This window comes from Orbicella faveolata, unplaced genomic scaffold, assembly GCF_042242905.1.
Source record: "Orbicella faveolata isolate gen_17 unplaced genomic scaffold, um_ofav_v1 contig_37, whole genome shotgun sequence".
Taxonomy (NCBI): Eukaryota; Metazoa; Cnidaria; class Anthozoa; order Scleractinia; family Merulinidae; genus Orbicella; species Orbicella faveolata.
In genome coordinates, this window is record NW_028301566.1 from 3,191,461 (window position 1) to 3,209,981 (window position 18,521).

Sequence of the window (18,521 nt, forward strand, 5' to 3'; positions counted from 1 at the left end):
TGCCAAAGCTAGGTGAATGGTAGAAACGTCACATACATGAATTGTGGCAAATACGTTTTGAACACATCTATTGACAGAAAAAAATTTTGGTGAAATTAAACAATCACTCTGAGATGAGCTTCCGTCCCTTTTCGAAAGTTTCGTATCTCCAACGGAACAGCTCATCCAACGAAAACCATTTTGTTTAAGTTTCGAGCCATTATTATGACAACATTGAAGCTATACGAAAGATGATTATTGCAAATATCAATATTTGAGAAGTTCATGGGACGTGGTAAAAGTTTCAGTCAAAAAGGCTCTGTCGCGCTTTGTTCCAGTCAAGAAACTCAGTGAGGTAAGACTTGACTGGTCATGAAAAGAATGATTTAATTTGATGTAGTGCTTCACTCGAATTTCCGTGGACAACTTCTAGAGGCCAAGACTCTATTATCTGCCATTCATTATAATATAAATTAAATGATCGTTTATTGCTGCACGATGCGGCGTGAAGCGGGAAAGATCAGCCAGAAAACGTTAATAGGAAACAAAAATCACAAAATAAAACAAAATAAAACTGGGCTTCATTTGCAAACGTTCTGTTTTCCCACGAATTATTCCTGCTCTTCATTGGGCCAATGATGTAAAATCACTGACTTAAATCAATAAATGGGAATGATCTAAGGCACCTCCACGGAGTGGCTATTCTTCCAATGTTTCCGTATCAAAGTGGAAATTGGAAGGTGTGTTTTTTCCCTCATCAATATTTGTATCAGACAAATGGATGAATCCACTCAGGGCAATGATTGAGCGGTTCCTTTGATGCACCATGACCTAGCCGATCTTAGATCCTAAATAACAACCCGCAATCCACCGATAAGGGGCGAACGCTCGACGCGATAGCTTTTCAAAATTTGTTACTACAGCCAATATTACGTATCAACAAATTGATTATTAGATAATCATGTACTACCTTATTGCTATTAATTTGTAACAACATCATCCATAATACTCACAGGTACACCATCAGGCGGTGGTTACCATGATGACGATGAATTTGATCAATCAGCAGCTGTTTTCTCTCGCCCTTTCCCTGGTTCTAGGCTTCATCAGTAGGAATGCAGGACTTCCCGCGGGAGTGGAAGTTAAACAAGTGAAATTCTGTGGTAAGATTTATTCCACTAATTCACCTCGAATCATCCAAAATAACCTCACAACTGCTTCTCTTCTTTTGGGGAGTATAGTTATATCTTGCGTATTTTCGCACCAAATATTCCTTACACCAAGTTAGCTACTTAATTAGATAACTGCCTACTTAACTGGTCTGGCATGCTATGCCAAATAGCGCATAAGCGTTCCATGACACCTCCCCATGCTTCTATTTCCTAGTCTAGCTCATCTGCTTTTTTGCGCTTTCCACGGAAACCCATGCATGTAAAGGCTGTCCCTGCAGGAGTGATGACTCCGGCAGTACCGACTGCGTGTAACAGCCGCCTCCCCGTCTAATTCACGGCGTTTTATCTAAAAAAAGAAAAAAAAACGCCGTAAAAGGTACACAGTCATATCGGCTACATATTCAGTTTAAGGCTTGTTATTTCCGAATATCTTTACAGGTCCGCATGATGAGACAGCGAAGATCAAAATTTCCCCATGGCCTTTCATACCATCTGGGAGAATTGCTAATGTCAGCGTGACATTTACGCCTGGTAAGCTGATATTGAATATATAAATGAGGCATTTCATGATCAAACATTTTGCTGACGAATAAAGTGTTCATCATGAATACTTCTTCCAAGCTAGCTTGCGTTAGGCTTCAAAACGAAAAGACATAGGTAGATCAGAGACATAATAAATTCGTTCGCTCGATCGGACACAGTTTACCATTGTTGGCATCTACGAAACCACTGCGTTTTTGATTCTTAAATGCCTTTAACACCAGTTAACTTTGGATGATGAATAAACGACAATTTTATTAAGCAACTGTTCGGCATTTTGCTTTCTACTTGGCAAAGGCTGCGTAACATTTTTCCTTTAAATCTGCTAAGTTTGAAATAGCTATAATAACGTGTATTATCGTTTGTCTCACGATGTAGTCACTTGAGATGCATAGATCGCGACGTTTCGACTGCTTACTGCTAGTCTTCTTCAGGCGATAAGGTCGACTGATTGCTCGGTATCATTTATATCACAAAGGTCGCTGTGATTGGTGCATTTCGATCCTCCTATTGTTCCATTGTTCCGACGAGTAGCTGTTCCCTCAGTGGTCCGCTGTTGTACCGTTCTCCTGTTGTTGTGTTTTTTGATCGTGGGCATCCATGCTTCAGGTATGGATGCCCATGATCAAAAAACACAACAACAGGAGAACGGTACAACAGCGGACCACTGAGGGAACAGCTACTCGTTGGATGGATGGCATTGTGTCATTTCGCTAATTCAGTATTGCCAAATATCTAATAGTGGTAGACCTAAAACATCACATGTAACAGTGGCTAAACTTATGTTTCTTTCTAATAGCGGTTGACGTTTTTGCTGCCACAATGCAATACGAATTGATAACAGTAAAAGACGGTAAGACTGTAGGAAGAGGAAGGGATAATGCTTGTCCTAAATTTCCAGAGTTATGCAGTTTACCTGCTGGTGGTAAGTATTCAATAAAAATTTTCGTATATAATTTATACTTTTTAGATTTGTAATTGTAAATTCTATCCCTGTAATTCTTTATTGATTTTTTTTTATTTTATTTTATTTTTTTTTATACTGGTCACCGATTAATACCAGTCAATCTATATCTTGATCGACTGACCGGTCTTTACCAGGATAAATAAAGTTATTATTATTATTATTATTATTATTATTATTAATTATTATTATTATTATTAATTATTATTATTATTATTATATTCCCCAGGGAAGTTAAAAAAGAGGACGCCAGCGGCCGAGGCTGATATCAGTCTCACGCATACCTTATCGTTATTTACCTCCGAATTTTTTTTTTTCTCTCGTTTGAGCATAAAACGTTTATGCTGCTCTTTGCGATACCAAATATCGCTTAGGGCGTCAGCTATCCATGTTGCTTTTCGATTAAGTACGTCGCGCAGCAATGAAAGCATTGATGCCAGGAGTATATGACAACTCGAAAACGCAAGGCAAAAGTATTGCTAATTTTCTAATCAAACTGTAGAGCTTCCTAGGCAAGCTGTAAACAAGGCAGCCCTACGAAAAATGTATTAAGATAAATACTGAAAGTCAGTATCAAATTAACAAACAGCTTCCATGTTGCCGTGTGTCTAGCGATCTGATCACAGATGGCATTAAAACGTGGTGAGAACAAAAAAGTGGCACACGAGGCGATAGTCGAGTGTTTCACTTACGCTATTACCACATTTTGACGTCCTCTGTAGTCTATAACTTAACTGACGCACGACAACATGTAATGGAAAATTTTATTGTAAAACGTCGTCAAGGAGTCAAACCACTAGAAACAAATCGGGGCCGTGGCAATTTAGAGCAATATTATTTTCGTAAAAAAGATGAATAATGTTGAAGCATTAAGACGACATTATACGGCAACATTTTAACCAAAACAAGGTTGATGATATTAACGTACATACTGTTGTCTCCTTTATGGTATTTACGGTCTTAAGATCTAATCCTTTGTGTAAAATTGTCATTGTTATTTTTTTCGTTTTCATAAAAGATCGCTATCCTTTGTTCCTTATTCAGATTTTCCCTAGTCATTTTTTGCAGGCGACCCAGATCAAACACACACTCGCTATAAATAATCATAATAATTAATATTTCTATGGCGCAACTTAGCATGAGGATATGATCAAAATGGCCTCACGAACTGTGTAAAGAAAATGATCAATTAAAATAATTATTTACAATTCTAGTCTAAAGAAAAAGAATAAGCAAACCAAAAAAACAAGTAGAACGAAAACCACCAGTAACTCACTAGTTTTATTGGTACCTCCAACCAGCTACACCAAATGGCTTCGAGTTACATTCTATTTAGTTCCTGGATTGCCTATACTTGTGATCGTCTAGAGTGATTACTTTGTCTTAGTTTTCGTACGCCAGTCGATTGTAAAATGCTTTCGCACGAGAAAAATTCTTCTCGGAGAAGCCTTTTATTAGCTTTTATTTCTCCAACTCTACACACTCAATGTACAAACAACGCGAGAAACGACTAGGTACACTCTAGAAACCGGTTTAACAGGTCAGGCAGAATTGCATGTAGTTGCCTTGGCTAATCACGCGCAATGCACATAACACAGCTTCCATTTGGTTTTCTGTGACGTTTTATTGTGTACTAGCATATCGCTGTACAAGTTTACTTGTATTTTATATCACAAAGTTAAGATGGCTCAAAATAACTTTATGGCGCGCGCAGCCTGAGTTCTAATAGCGCGCATGTGTGTTATAAAAACCCACGAAATCCCATGAAAAAATGTACACAATGTGTTTGGCATATTTTTGCCTCCTTTTTGAGCGCCGCTTTAAAGCTCATGGGTAATTCTTTTCATCTTCCAACTATCAGAAATTTCTCTCCCTTGGTTACTTCCTCACCTCAGCGTTATGTTTGCGTCACTCCCTCTCGCAGCGCTTGCGATCGAGAAAAATCTCACAACAACGACCGTCGCTTTCAATTCCTCCCAGAGTCCCACAGGGATTTATGTGGCTAGAAGGAGTTTATTCATTTGTTTTGGGCAGCTTTTATATAGAATATGTTGGAGAGGAAACGTCCAGTGCAATTAAAAAACAGGTAGACGGAAAAACACCTAAAACACAGTCCATGAAGATCGATAGTTGAAGTTCCTGACACGTTTGGTCGCGTTTCGTCGTTTAATCTTTTCTCGTTTGGCAAAATTCAAAAGCTAAAACAAAAACAAAACAAAACAAAAAATGCTCGAGCAGTTAATTTGCTCAAAGGCGGTATGGTGAAAAAAAACTTTAGTTTGATGGGGACGAGGGAAGAGAGGTACAGCAGTAGTGAAGAACGCGAAGTGCTTCGGTGATAAAAGCTGAGACTTATTTGTTTTGTTTACTTTTTAATTTTCAACCGCACTGTTATGGCCGGCCATGCGAGGTTTGAAATTGAATGAAACCATTACAATAGATCGTTTATACAAATAAAATGATGATGTCAACACCACAGTTGTAATGATGATTTAAGCAACTGCAAATTAGGCATGAAAAAATATTTCTAGACTTGAATGTCCACGAATACATGTAACAAACAACATTAGAGTCATTAGAAAAGAGATATTGATAAGTTAATAAAGATGGTGAATTTTAAGCTCGATAATGAAATGTGAAGGTGAATTAATCAACATGACACGAGCGTGGGACAAAGATAAGTTAATAAAGATGGTGAATCTTTATTAATCTTTATTAACTTATCACTACTCACGATGAATTCGATAGCGTTGATCCTAGCAGTATGCAGGACACCTGTCATATATGAACTCAAATAAATGACCTTGCTCTCCATGACTTCTCGTAGCTCAGTGGATAGAGCGCCCGACCGGTGTTCGGGAGGTCATGGGTTCCATTCCTGTCGGGAACTCAAAATTTTTCTTTGTCCTACGCTCGTGTCATGTTGATTAATTCACCTTCACATAGCTAGATATTGAAGCACGTTTATGCAAACTTTACCCGCCTGATTTTGTCATTTTTCTTTTAACCCATAAAGAGGTCAAACGGAAAAAAATATCTTCTATCATCAAAAAAACAAATATTTCGCACTAACAGCCTGAAGGTGACATCGTGTTATTTCCTTGATTGTTCCGCTCGCGTGGACTCGATTGAACGCGTGAAAAACTTCGCGCATGCGTAAACGCGGATCTAGTCAACTCGGAATTTTCCCTCATTTTCCAACTCGTGCGTCTATATTTCCGCTTCTTATCGGTGAAATTTTTTGCAATTCTCCTAGACGTGTAAAAACAATTGACTGCGTATATCAGTACCGATTTTAAAAAAAAAATTGTAGGAAGGAAAAAAAATTAAGAAACCAATAGACGAAAAGTAGTGTTTTTCTTTTATCTGCTCGACAGAATTTTTTGAACTTAAATATTTTGAAGATCAATCCAGATAACATCTAATATAGGAGTCTGAAAAGATTTCACCGACCTGATTTCGAAATTAGATTCCAATTTTTAGTGCACAACTAAATGCGTCATATGGTTTCCATGGTAACAAGTTTTGGGAACAAAATATGATGAAATGAATCTATGATATCTTTTTCATTTCTGTAATAAATTTCATACCGGAATGATGCACCAAACTGTATTTAAAAGAGAATTTGTAAAACTTGCTTGGGTAAATGAAAACTATTTCGAGCCACCTCAAGCGCGCTATATCCGATTGGGAGTTGAGTAGGTGTATACTCATGTCTGATGTCAAAATAAAACAGAAGGGAAGGAGGGTTGGGAGGAAATGAAAAGAATGATCGTGTGGGATCATTCGGGAGAGTGCCCGGCTAAATACTTAGTAAATATTGGACCGGCAATGGAGCAATATAATTGGTCAAATCGTAACTAAATCAGTCATCTAATATGTTCAGTTTTAACTGTTTTTGCTGTTTTCGTTGTGTTCTCTCTATGCAGGTGTATTTGTTTTTATTTATTTTTTTTTTTTAAGAAAAGTATGTGTGGATGTATTCTGATGTAATGAGAGCATTCCCACCAGGTTTCCAGGTAATTAAAGTATATATCATAAATCAGTGCTCATTTGTAAATTTTGGGAAAAAGCAAAAAAATATAGCGAAGTTAGTTCTACACATTATTGAGCAAATCTGTGAGAATAATATTTCATTCGTCTTTTCTCTCTTAATTTTTTTCCTCGAATTTGCTAGATGACCTTCAGAGGAACACTTCAACTTTTTAACGAAGAGGATATCCTGTTGCTCTGCTGGAAAGCAGTGGTTACGATCCACTAGCAAACAAGCAAGAACCATGTATTTTAATGGCAATACGCCTAAGATAGCTATTTTGGAACAGTAGTTAATCCTTTTAGGTTTTCCGTAGTTTTAATTGAAAAGTAATTTTAAAAAAAGCAATAAAAAGAATAAAGTGGAAATTGGGAAAATGAGAAATGCTGTGGGAACGCGAGCCGATAGGTGAGTGTTTCCACAGTTTCTTCGAGTGTTCCTAACTTTCCACGAGTGCTTTTATACCTCGGTTGAAACACGAAAAGTGTTTTCTATTTCTTTTAGAAAACAACTCAAAGAAAAACGGAAAAGTTGTGACTGCGTTTCTATCGAGTTATAGAAATGCAAATTTCAACCAAAGCGTGCTTCTTTTCTTTGGACTATTTTTCTTTATTTCTTTATTTCTTTTTGTTTTTAAAAAAGGCCTCAGTTACCTGATTGTATGCCGTTCCTTTTAATCTTACAAAGTAGGCAGCTTACTTAAGATGGAGCCACGGAGAGAAATCAAATTGCCTAGTTTAAATGAATATCTTTACTTTGAGATTGACAATTATAGAACGTGATCCATTGAATTTCATTTTCACAGGGCCTTTCTTGCTGTAAAAATACTATATTAAAGACAGCTAATTAAATATGCATAAAATAGTGTCACATCGCCTTTTTTGCATGGGGGCCCCATAACTTGAAGGGAATAAAATATTTTGACGTACTTTTTTCCCAGAATCATCCACTCACAAAATCCAACATTTGCGCCGAGTTTGAGCGAAATCGGTGTTTTGAGCTGTATCACCTCCTGCCTGGTTCTGCCTGGTTTTCTCATGGACACACTCCTAATAAAGTTAATGGCATAGTTAATGTGAGTCACCTGAAAGCATCATATTGTATTAATTCTGGCTGGCCTCAGTATTCAGCAAATTGCACATTGAAACCACCCCTAAACTATTATTATCTATTTCATTAGCAAAGGATATTCATGGTTTCTTGACTTTGAAACTGGAAGATGTTGACCAAAAAAAAAAAATGATGAGCGCGCGAATACAGCTGCAAATAAGACAATCCAGTCCGAGGGATTATTCTAAAGCATCGAAATATGAAACAATTGGAAATTGAAAATTGCACTTACAATTATACTACAACAATAATGTTATTAGCTCTAGATTTTCTTCGGGCTCATCAACTATCGCCTCTTATAGTTCACAACCAGATTTTTCCCCATTCTTATCGGCTTAAATTGATCACGTGACGCGATAGTCTACATTGACGGTGAGACATTAGAGACTTTTAAATCCACTTTTACCGCAAACGGCAAACGGCTAGGGGTGACGTAACTGGAGCCACACGTCACGTTTGAGGTTTTCGACCAGCGTTTTGAAGGTGAAGAGGTGGGTTCTCACGTAGGTCATTTACCTCAAGCTCTATAGCCTTGGAATCGAATAAAGTAATCCTTTTTCTACAAATTGGTTATAATGTTTTCGGGAAAAGAAGCACTACCTAGCCTTTTGTTATTTTGTTTGTTTGTAGAAAGACACTAGTACTGACCCAAAGTAGAAATCCAATATGGCGGCGGCTTAAGTTGAATGTGTGTTCTTTGACGCTTTATTCCCTTAGAATAAATGCCATAAGAGCCAAAAGAAGAGCCGCAAGAAAATATCAAAAGGAGCAAACAAGGGAAAACTGGGAAAACAAACGTAAGCTGAGAAACGAGGCAACTAGACTTAGAAGAAAAGCAATCAGGGAATACTGGAAAACTCAGTCGACTCTCCTTCAATCCAAGCCAAGCCAGTTCTATAAAACATTCATGCCCTTTATAAGTGCAAAGAAGAAAAAGAATGACAACGATCAACTGAGCCTAATGATTGATAGAAGCTTTTGTCATGATCAACCCAAGATTGCAAATTATTTTTGTAATTACTTTGCCAATATTGCTCATGGGATAGGAAATACTGATGGCACCACTGATGACTCTTTTGTTACACATGCAAGTGTACAGAGTATTATTAACAACCCAACTGGCACAGATATATAACTTCCAGTTCCTGAGAGTAAACAAAGTTGAGTTGGAAACCGCTCTGCAAGGCCTCAATAGCAGTAAAAGTGATGGCTGGGATGGTATCCCGTCAATGGCCCTAAAAATTGGCGCAAGTGAGTTGTCGATACCGCTGACTACGCTATATAATGCTTGTATCTCCAGTTGTGAATGGCCTGCAATGTGGAAGAGAGGTTACTGGGTCCCAGTTTTTAAGAAGGATGACCCTCGACTAAAGGAGAACTATCGACCAATAACTATGCAAGCTACAGTAAACTGAATAAGGTCTTTGAACAGTTACTCAGTAAACAATGAAGCCATACCTTTGAGGGTAGGTTTAGTGATAAACTAACTGCATACAGGAAAAGAAATGGTTGCGAAACCGCCCTGCTGTCGTTAATTGAGAATTGGAAGAAAGCTTTGGATGAGCGCAAAATCGTCGGAGTCCTCTCCACCGATATGTGTAAGGCTTTTGATTCCTTGTACCAAACTCTCATGTTAGCAAAATTTAAAGCTTACGGTGTAAGCGACAATAGTGTCAAGCTACTTGACTCTTATTTCACTGTAGAGTTAAACTGGGTGGGAAAAGGTGTCCAGGGGATGCCCTCAGGGATCAGCATTTGGGCCACTGCTGTGGAACATTTATCAGAATGATCTTACTCATGATATCGGCGTAAACCTTAACATGTATCCAGATGATCATCAGTTTTATCCTATGAGCAGTGACATAGAGGTTGTTAATGATAATCTTACACAAAGTGCTATAGAAGCTTCGCAATGGTATACTTCTAATTTCCTTAAAGGCAACCTTGATAAGTATAGAATCCTCATGCTTGGTAGCAAACTAGACAATAATATCAATATAGTCATGGACGATAAAGCCGTAACATCTACTGACTGCTTAGAATTAATTGGGTTATCTATAGATAGGCACCTTCGATCTGATGAGCATACAAGTAAAATCTATAAGAAAAGCAGTCAGCGTGTAGGAGTCCTGATGCGACTCAGAAACTTAATACCACTGGTACTAAGCTACAACTATTTAAAGCTGCTATTCTTCCCTATTTAATTTATTCGCACCTTGTTTGGCACTTCTGTCGTGTTAGCGACAGTAGAAAATTAGAGCGTTTACAAGAAAGGGCACTCAGAGCTATTTATTGCGACAGATCATCAAGTTATAATAAATTACTGAGTATGGCTAATCTGTGCACCCTGCGTAACAGACGGTTACAGGATATGGCTGTTCTCATGTACAAGACAAAAAACGACATTTGTCCGAAATATATTGCAGACCTCTTCCATATGACAGACACCAAGTATTCACTGAGAAACAAGGAATTCGCCATGCCAAGATTTAACACGACTACATATGGCAAGCATTCCATCAGATACATTGGCCCAAAGTTATTAACCAAAAATATAAGAGACCTTCCTGCATTATCTGTATTTAGGCAGCGTATTAGAAAGTTTGATTTAAATTCCTAAATGGCTGATGCTCATTGTTCTGATTGTATTTTATGTCGTACATGATAGACACTAGTATTTTAAATAGTTGTAATAGTTGTAAATAGTTCTAAGCCACACTCAACAATCATGCACATGTAAATTATCTCATTAATTTCATTCTCGTTTTGTAAATTGTAAATAGCTTTATTAATTTTAATTTATTTATAGTGTCCCCATTTAGTGGTTATTTACTGCTATTTTAGTTTGACACTTAAATAAGGGTATTCATTTATTCATTCATTCATTCAAAGCTACCCATGGCACAATTTTATAATTTCGAGATGCTATGACAGAAGGATTTCTATTCGCTCCAATTTACTCCAATCTAAATCGACTAACGTAGAACGGCGAAGCTGATTTCCGTTTCTTAAACGGTCAATGCGATTTATGTGATTCTTAACGGTCGATGCCACCATTGGTAACCGAGCCTTTCGGAATGGACGATGCCATATCTGCTTTAGTTTAGGCCTGGACAAGGTAAAAACTGGTTATAATTTGTTGATGGAGTAAAAACGCACTCACCAATTGCTTAACTGTTCATGAACTGTTCATATATGAATTTTTTCATATAAACTTCACATCATTAACTGTTCATATTAACACTGGTTTGCTTGTGGTTAGCTTTTATTTGATGGTTGGGGCAACTCTACCATTAATATTTAAAAAAGTCACGTTTTATAATTAAATTTTGCGGGGAAATGACGAATCAACCTGTTAGTGTATTGTTTTAAGAGGGATGTTATGAAACAGAGGTTCCGCGTTCGATACTGGGCGGCTACTTACAAATTTTGTTTTTTCTTTAATTTAGTAGAGAAAAATTCCTTGATAGGTAAAAACATTTCTTAGTGTCGCAAAAATGGCATCGATCGTTCACGAAACGGACAAGTGCAACGGCGAAAGGAAAACGTTCCACTTTAAACTGCGGTTAGACGTTTGCGGTAAACGTAGTGCCCGTCGGAGGAAAACACCTGGTGGATAGTACTCGTACGTGAATTTTTTTTCCATAAACAAGCGGGTTGAAATAAAATATATGTTTGGTGAACAATACAGGCAATAGAGTGTTTATGTCTCGGCATTGGAATTTTTCCCTCGAAGCTTCAAATTTCCCCGGGGCAACTATCAGCCGATAGTTCCTCGATTGAAACACTCTGTCGTTGAAATAGAAATCTCGAGCTCATAAACTAATTGGTACACGCAAATACACCTTAATTGTTTAATAGAGACATGACTGAATGGTTGGGAGAACGAGCCCCAGATGAGTGATTCTACGCCACTCTGGAGTTCTCTTAAACGTTTACTCGCGTTTCTATCACCCGATAAATATCCGTTGTGTGTAGTTGGATATGTTGACATTGTTTTGTTGGACTAAAGCGTAAGAGAGAGACGTTCGAAAGCGGAGGGCTAGGTAATATTGCCCCGCGTGCGTCACAGTCATCACGTGCAACTTACTTGCGATAATTCATCTTCTCGGAAAAATGTCGAGATCCCATCTCACTTATTTGTTTGCAGCATCCTTCAAGATAAAAGATATAAAGATGTTCAGAGTTTCGTACGCAACTTAAACAGTTAGCCTGAATAAAGTAATTTTGGTAATTAGCTAGTTAAACAGCTGCGGAAACAAAATATTCACTTACGTACTTGACGTATCATCCCATCATGCGAGTATAATTATACTCGCCCAGTAGGCTTGATAGCCCGATTACATGGTAGAGCACTGCATTGATGTTGCAGAGGTCGTTGGCTCGAATCCTGTTCAATTCCCTGTTCAATTCAGTTAAGTAGGGCTTACGTGCATTTTCCGTGAGGAATGATTCGACCATTTCTGTGGTGAGTTATAAGTCCAAAGAAACGTTTCAAGCCTGGAGATTGTAGAATTCGCATAGAGAAGAGAGAAGAGTGCGAGTAGGCCACGTTCGATGTTAAAATGTTCTAACATGGCTCCGAGGCTTTCAGGACAACCTTCTATATTTGGTGTTGTTTTCTTTTTATCCGAGTCTCTTTTGGAAATTGGCAGACAAAAAAAAATTAAGAAATTTGCAATTTTGACCCGAAAGCCCCGGAGCCAAGTTATATTGATATATCGAACGTGGCCTATTAAACGCTCCTGCAAATAGATAATTAATCTGCACTACAAATACCAGAGCCATTCCCTAAATTCCCCTGTTTCTTATGCTAAATAGCAAAGTCGTTATTTAAAACCTTCGTGTGATTTCTATTAGGCAAATATTGTAACAAAAATTCCCCTGCTGTACTGCAGAATCGAATTTAAAATAATTTAAAAAATGCTACCCTATGCGAAATTTTGTCAGCCAGCCATTCTTAAGAAACCTTTTTTTGGTGAGCACGTTTCCCGCTACTTATCGCATTACTTGTAAGATACTTTCGTCATATCTCACCAACAGAAATGGAGCAAGTCGCTTAGTATCAAAGCAGTCGTTAGTTATCCTGATGAACTTCTTATCTCTACTAAATAGCTGACATCTGATGGGGTCGCTTTCAGTTGCATCGAAACTGAAATGAAAGTAGATCCGAGAGACGGACTAAAAAGCCGAGAGGATTTTTGTGTCCATAAGATTCATAGACCTATTATTTTTTTCTAATTGATTCATTGATTAGCTATTTGTTTTTCAACTTTCACAGACTTTAATCAAAGGCTTTTTGAACCAACTCGTGATATTTGGAACTGATCATGACATGTTTATGTAATACATTTGACAAATGTAGCTAAAAAAGATTTTGGGTAGGCTGTATGTTCATGACACACCATAAACATCCCCTAGTGGGTCGAGAGCTATTCTGATATCGATGATTCTGTCCTTAGGACTTCATTCATTCAATCGTTGCAAAAAAGAGGATGATAATTGAATCAGTGGATAGAAATTACTCTTACGCACCACCAAAATGGCGAATTGCTAAGGTTTTAGAAACTACAAACCATGCGTTTGTTAGATGATTCCCCTCAAAACAAACTATGCGAGCCCATGCGCTGAGCGATCTCCTGACTTCAGTGGAGAGTGTAAAAAAAAACCTCGTCCAGCATCTAAAAATATTCACGAGGAAATATCAGGGCCAGCAAAACAAATCATTCGATGAGGAAACTGAGTGTTATTCTTCTGAAAGCAACTGCAATTTGAATCCGTAACCCTCTATCAGAGCAGACACAGTTGCAGGTTAGGGAAGAGGAGACGAGAACGTGGAAATAATCTGACTAACGAGCGAATTACTGAGTGAGGATCGAATTCCAGGCTCATTTCAGTCACGGCAATGCTAGCTAACGAGGCTTTCTGGCGTTTTTCGATTTCTCCATTACATGGGCAAATCAAATTTATCCCTATAATGTTAAAAAGAATCGCATTGCAGAAGGCTACCTTCCATCCATTAATGACTTAAAATTGGATACCTATCAGGTTATGGAATAATTCGCTCGTTTCTCTTACAAACTGAACATAAACTGAAAAAGAAAGAAACATTCTTATGGGGCTACGTTAGACTTAAGTAATGTATACTTTAGAAAGTCTCGCTAACATGACCAACGTCATAAAACATCCCTATTTTTTTTAATCAGAAGGGTTTGGCTCCCAGTCTGCAGATTTTTAAAACCGTGATGTTAATCAATCAGCAGCTTCTTGTTTTCGCCATTTGTCTGGCTCTCAGCGTCATTGGTAATGACGCAAGAACTCTCACAGGTTTGGAAATTAAGCAAGCAAAATTCTGCGGTAAGATTAATTAATTAATGATAATAATGATGATGATGATAATAATGATAGCGATGATGATGGTGACTAAAAACAATGTTATAATCACAGCGAAAAAATCTTCCCAGCACCCTTTGCACCTGGAAAATTGCATGTCAAATAACTTTGTCAGTTTCTAGTCCGCAAGGGTACTACAATATAGGAAAATAACTATTCCCATAACATATATATAGTTTCGCTAGCACGGCGTAGAGAAATAAGCTGTCCAATCTGAGGTGGGGACTCCAAGAGAGTTCAGAGATAAGAATCATGAGTTAAATATTTGGCCAGTTTGCCAGTCGATCCGGCACTAAATCAGGTTTTCTTGTTTTTGAGAAATAGGAATACTCAGTGGACTTTTGACGGAAACAACTGACACCTGGTCTCTTATTTATCTGCCCGAAATCTATTATGAGAAAAAAATAATAAAAGAATTCGACTTTTCAGCTCTTGCCAGTCGATGCTCGGTTTTTTCCTGACAGTTTTTTAGAGGATCCGTTTCCCCTAAACACAGTTATGACCTGCGATTCCATTTTCAGGTTTATTATATCCGAACTTTTTCGCAGATCCACATGACGAGACAGCAAAGATTCAAATTTACCCATGGCCTTTCATACCATCTGGAAAACGTTGCAACATCAGCCTGACATTCACCCCTGGTAAGCTAACAACGAATTTAACTGTAACTACTGATTGAAAATTAAAAATGGACAACGTGATGCTTCCATGGCAACCGCTTTCGAAAAAAAAAAACAGAGGCAATACGGATAGTTTTACGAGCATATCACATGCAGCAGAAGGTGAATTCTGTGTTATTTTATCGTAGTTACTGGTGAAAATGTCCAAAATAAAGTAATACAGGGACCTTATGCATCAGCGATGGCTAAGCCTAAGTCGACATCATTTTCTCTAAAAATATTGAATTTTATTGAGAATTTCGTAATTATGATTAATATAACCCTTAATCGTTTAGCGTTTTCCAAAAACAAGATGGATATTTAATGCTGCTGTTTTGCAGAAGACGGCTAAGAAATGTTAAACGATTCACAATGCCCGTACAAAACCGGCATACTTTGCTCATTTAATCTTTTGTTTGGCAAAAGAATGTTCTTGTTGCCGCTACGTTGTCGTCGGTGTTTGCGAAAGGTTGTGACGTAGCCCTCGCGACTTTCTCACTCATATCTTTGGCTCTAACAGCAGTAGACGTTTTTGCTGCGACGCTGGAGGCTGAGCTGACTTGGGAACCAGAATCAGACTACCCCTTTGTGCAGAGATATAGGTATTATGTCTGTCCACGATTTCCAGAAATGTGCAGTTTGCCTGCTGGTGGTAAGTGGCCTTTGGGAAGTAAGAATAGCCAATAGCCTGGGTTGATAAAAGCACTTGAGTCATTTAGTTAGTTATTTTACCGTAGAGACTAGGTGAAAGTCTTTCATTTATGCAAGAATGTTTATCTAACGAAATTATTGCTTTGTAGTCTGTTTCTCTTTTTCCGATTAATGTACATCCTTATTCATTTTGTCTTATGCACCATGGAAATATCACCGCCCTGGTCATATTTGATTCTGCAGAAACGAGTGCCTATGAGCCGGCTTTTGACTTGATTGCCTAAATCGCGATTTATTTGGTTTAATTTGGGCAACCGTCTGCTTGAGTGCGTTTTTCGATAAAATTCAGGAATAAAAAGGCATCGTCACGACGACGAAAGGAAAGTAAATTCCATAGATAGATTATTTTAACGCGAAATTAACGCGTAATTAATCATCTATCCGATTTTCTTGGAGGATATGCAATCCAACAACATTTTTTTAAAGAAAAATACTGAAATAGTTCGTGCTGAAGCAATGAAGTGATTGGGAACTAACTCATATGCAGACCTAACCTTTTACCTGACTCTACGATGACCTTTTGTTATAAATTATTATTTTTATATAAATCTAACGAACAAAAATATCCTTGAAAACTTACTGAATTTACAACGGTCACGGAGTTCTATTTTGACGGTGATGAACTCTTGGCTAATGCGCTTTTCATTACACGGGTCTTAATCCTAAAAATATCAGATTTTTGAGGGGGCCTATTGACATCACTAGGATTGTGTATTCTTCAGATTTATTTTACATATTACGATTTTACTTGCGCCACCCACCCACTCAGCGAATTTCAAGACATGAAAAGCCAAAATTATGCAATGCTCCCTCAGAAATGTTTCATTGCTCTTCGAGCCACCTTTGCGTTGAGTTTTTATTGGTTCATTACATTTCATATACTTTATCAATAGATATAATGATTATTCTGCTCCAGTGATTACAACATTCAATTGCACATCGTTCTAATTCCTCATTCTAATCTTATTTACTATTATAAATGTTATTCTCTTCACAACGTTTAAATGTTGCTGTTGTCGTAATTTTTTCGTAGAGACTCATGTCTGGACGCTTTCTGATGTAATGACTTCATTGCCACCAGGTTTCAAGGTAATTAATGTATGATTATACCGTCAACTCTCTTTAAAGCATACTAACTCCAGCTTTCCTCCCAATGGAGGTGTCAAACTTATAGAGGGACAAAAATACAGGGATATCCAGGGAACACATTCCCAAAAAGGACCATTATATGACGAATTGTCGCTTGATATAACGTGTTTGTTGACCATTACTCAGTATTACGGTTAGGAAAGATACCAGCCACAATCTAAATAAGCTCTTAACCATTCCTATCGGCCAGCGAAGTCACTCCTCGGTAATTTGCAGATAACGCAACAAGCTAGTCTTTCTGTTAAGCTGACACGGATCAGTGACATTAGATCTTCAGTGGATCTTGCTCCAGGCAACGCCGATAGAATTATTTCCATTGGTTAATTTCCAAAAACGAAAACAAAAAAACACTTAATTTTCTATATTGGAGAGACCTTAAGTCTTGGAAACGCTGGAGGATTCTAAGCAAGTTTAGAATTACATTTTCCTCGTTCAAGTGCCAAAACGCAAAGACTCAAGAAATACATGTGCAATGTAAATTATATTACTTGTTTATCAAGTTCGCCACTGGAATAGCTTGTAGAAGAATAAGAGTGTGTCCATGAGAAAATCAGGCAGGAGGCGATACAGCTTAAATCACTGATTTTGCTCAACCTTGGCAAAAATGTTGGGTTTCGTGAGTAAATGATTATCGCGGAAACAGTTGGTCAAAACATTTTATTCCCTTTAGGTTACAGGTGGACCCCCTGCAAAAATGGCCCTTTGACACTAATTTCTGCATATTTAGTATTTCTATAACAAGGAAGGCCAGATGAAAATGAAGTCCACTAGATAACATTCTAAAATTCTCAGTCTCAAAGCAAAGATATTCATTTGAACTAAGCAATTTGATTTTTCTCCATGGCTCCATCTTAAATAAGGTGCATATTTCATATTGTTGGAATAGGCTTTAACAGGTGACAAGTATCTGCAATGAGCAAAAGCAAACACGCATTATTCTAATCATCTTTATATATAGGTTAGATATCAGCTATCCACTATCACCAAACATGCCCAGTAGTTTGGCAAATACCCTCACATAAAGTGTGTTCATTGTCATGTATGTTTGAATTATGACTGACAATGCAGTTTCTCACGCTTCTTTTTTTTTTCCTCCTTTTTCTTTTTCAAATATTTAGATGACCGCCAGGGTAGTAATTCAAATTTACAACGAGGATCACATCATGTTTGTCTGCGCTGAAATAGTGGCTACGACGTACTAGCAAACGATCAAGAAGATTCTGCTATTTGAATGGCGAAACGTTAAAGGCGAAAGTTTGACAATTTCAAAGTTTATTGCTGTTAAACATTACAATTCTCTTTTCTGCATGTCTTTTCAATCCTAATAAAACACAGCAGTGAATTGGTTATACACAGTAGTGAAATGATTTCCTGACTTTTAATCAATTATAGTTTTTTATGGGATGGTAATTGATGAGGCCGATTCATCAACACATAGAAATTGTCGGTGGATGACCTAAACTTCCTTAAATTAATGATCTTTTAAGTACGTCAGTAATAATACATTGCTAAGGAGTATAACGTATCAACCTTAAGCGAAATCATTCTGACTGGGATTGTCACTTGAATTGGGTAGCCATATTTTAAAGTCGCGAAAATCCTCAATGTCCCTCTTTTTGTCTTCTCGGCAAATGAGTTATCCGGCGATATTTCCAAAAAAAAAAGCCTTCGAACTTTAGTACAACGGAAAACTTCACAATCTTGTAAATGAATTGTATCTACCGTAAACAAATTCAAAATAAGATTCTGAGCTCAAGATTTTTACTCTTATCGGGAATCTTATAATCCATGTCCAAATTTTCCCTCAAACC

At 37.6% G+C, this 18,521-nt stretch overlaps 2 protein-coding genes across 4 annotated transcripts; both read left to right on the forward strand.

Annotated features, from left to right (window-relative positions):
- Nucleotides 1-142: 142 nt before the first annotated feature.
- Nucleotides 143-7,553, forward strand: LOC149101628 (uncharacterized). Of its 3 annotated transcripts, none has more exons than XM_089275715.1 (6): nucleotides 143-334; nucleotides 995-1,142; nucleotides 1,590-1,682; nucleotides 2,491-2,616; nucleotides 6,585-6,674; nucleotides 6,833-7,553. In XM_089275715.1, exons 2-5 carry the CDS (start codon nucleotides 1,019-1,021, stop codon nucleotides 6,641-6,643), a joined length of 402 nt encoding a protein of 133 aa, XP_089131841.1. In that variant the 5' UTR covers nucleotides 143-334; nucleotides 995-1,018; the 3' UTR covers nucleotides 6,644-6,674; nucleotides 6,833-7,553. The 3 variants fall into 3 exon arrangements, with proteins under 3 accessions (XP_089131841.1, XP_089131840.1, XP_089131839.1); XM_089275714.1 differs by having other exon boundaries at nucleotides 149-334; nucleotides 6,619-6,674; XM_089275713.1 differs by having other exon boundaries at nucleotides 154-334; nucleotides 6,619-7,553.
- A 4,537-nt stretch (nucleotides 7,554-12,090) lies between these two features.
- LOC110043838 (uncharacterized) lies at nucleotides 12,091-18,061 on the forward strand. Its single transcript, XM_089275755.1, has 7 exons — nucleotides 12,091-12,217; nucleotide 12,335; nucleotides 14,005-14,155; nucleotides 14,740-14,832; nucleotides 15,371-15,502; nucleotides 16,595-16,650; nucleotides 17,829-18,061. Exons 1-7 carry the CDS (start codon nucleotides 12,162-12,164, stop codon nucleotides 17,910-17,912), a joined length of 573 nt encoding a protein of 190 aa, XP_089131881.1. The 5' UTR covers nucleotides 12,091-12,161; the 3' UTR covers nucleotides 17,913-18,061.
- Nucleotides 18,062-18,521: the final 460 nt, after the last annotated feature.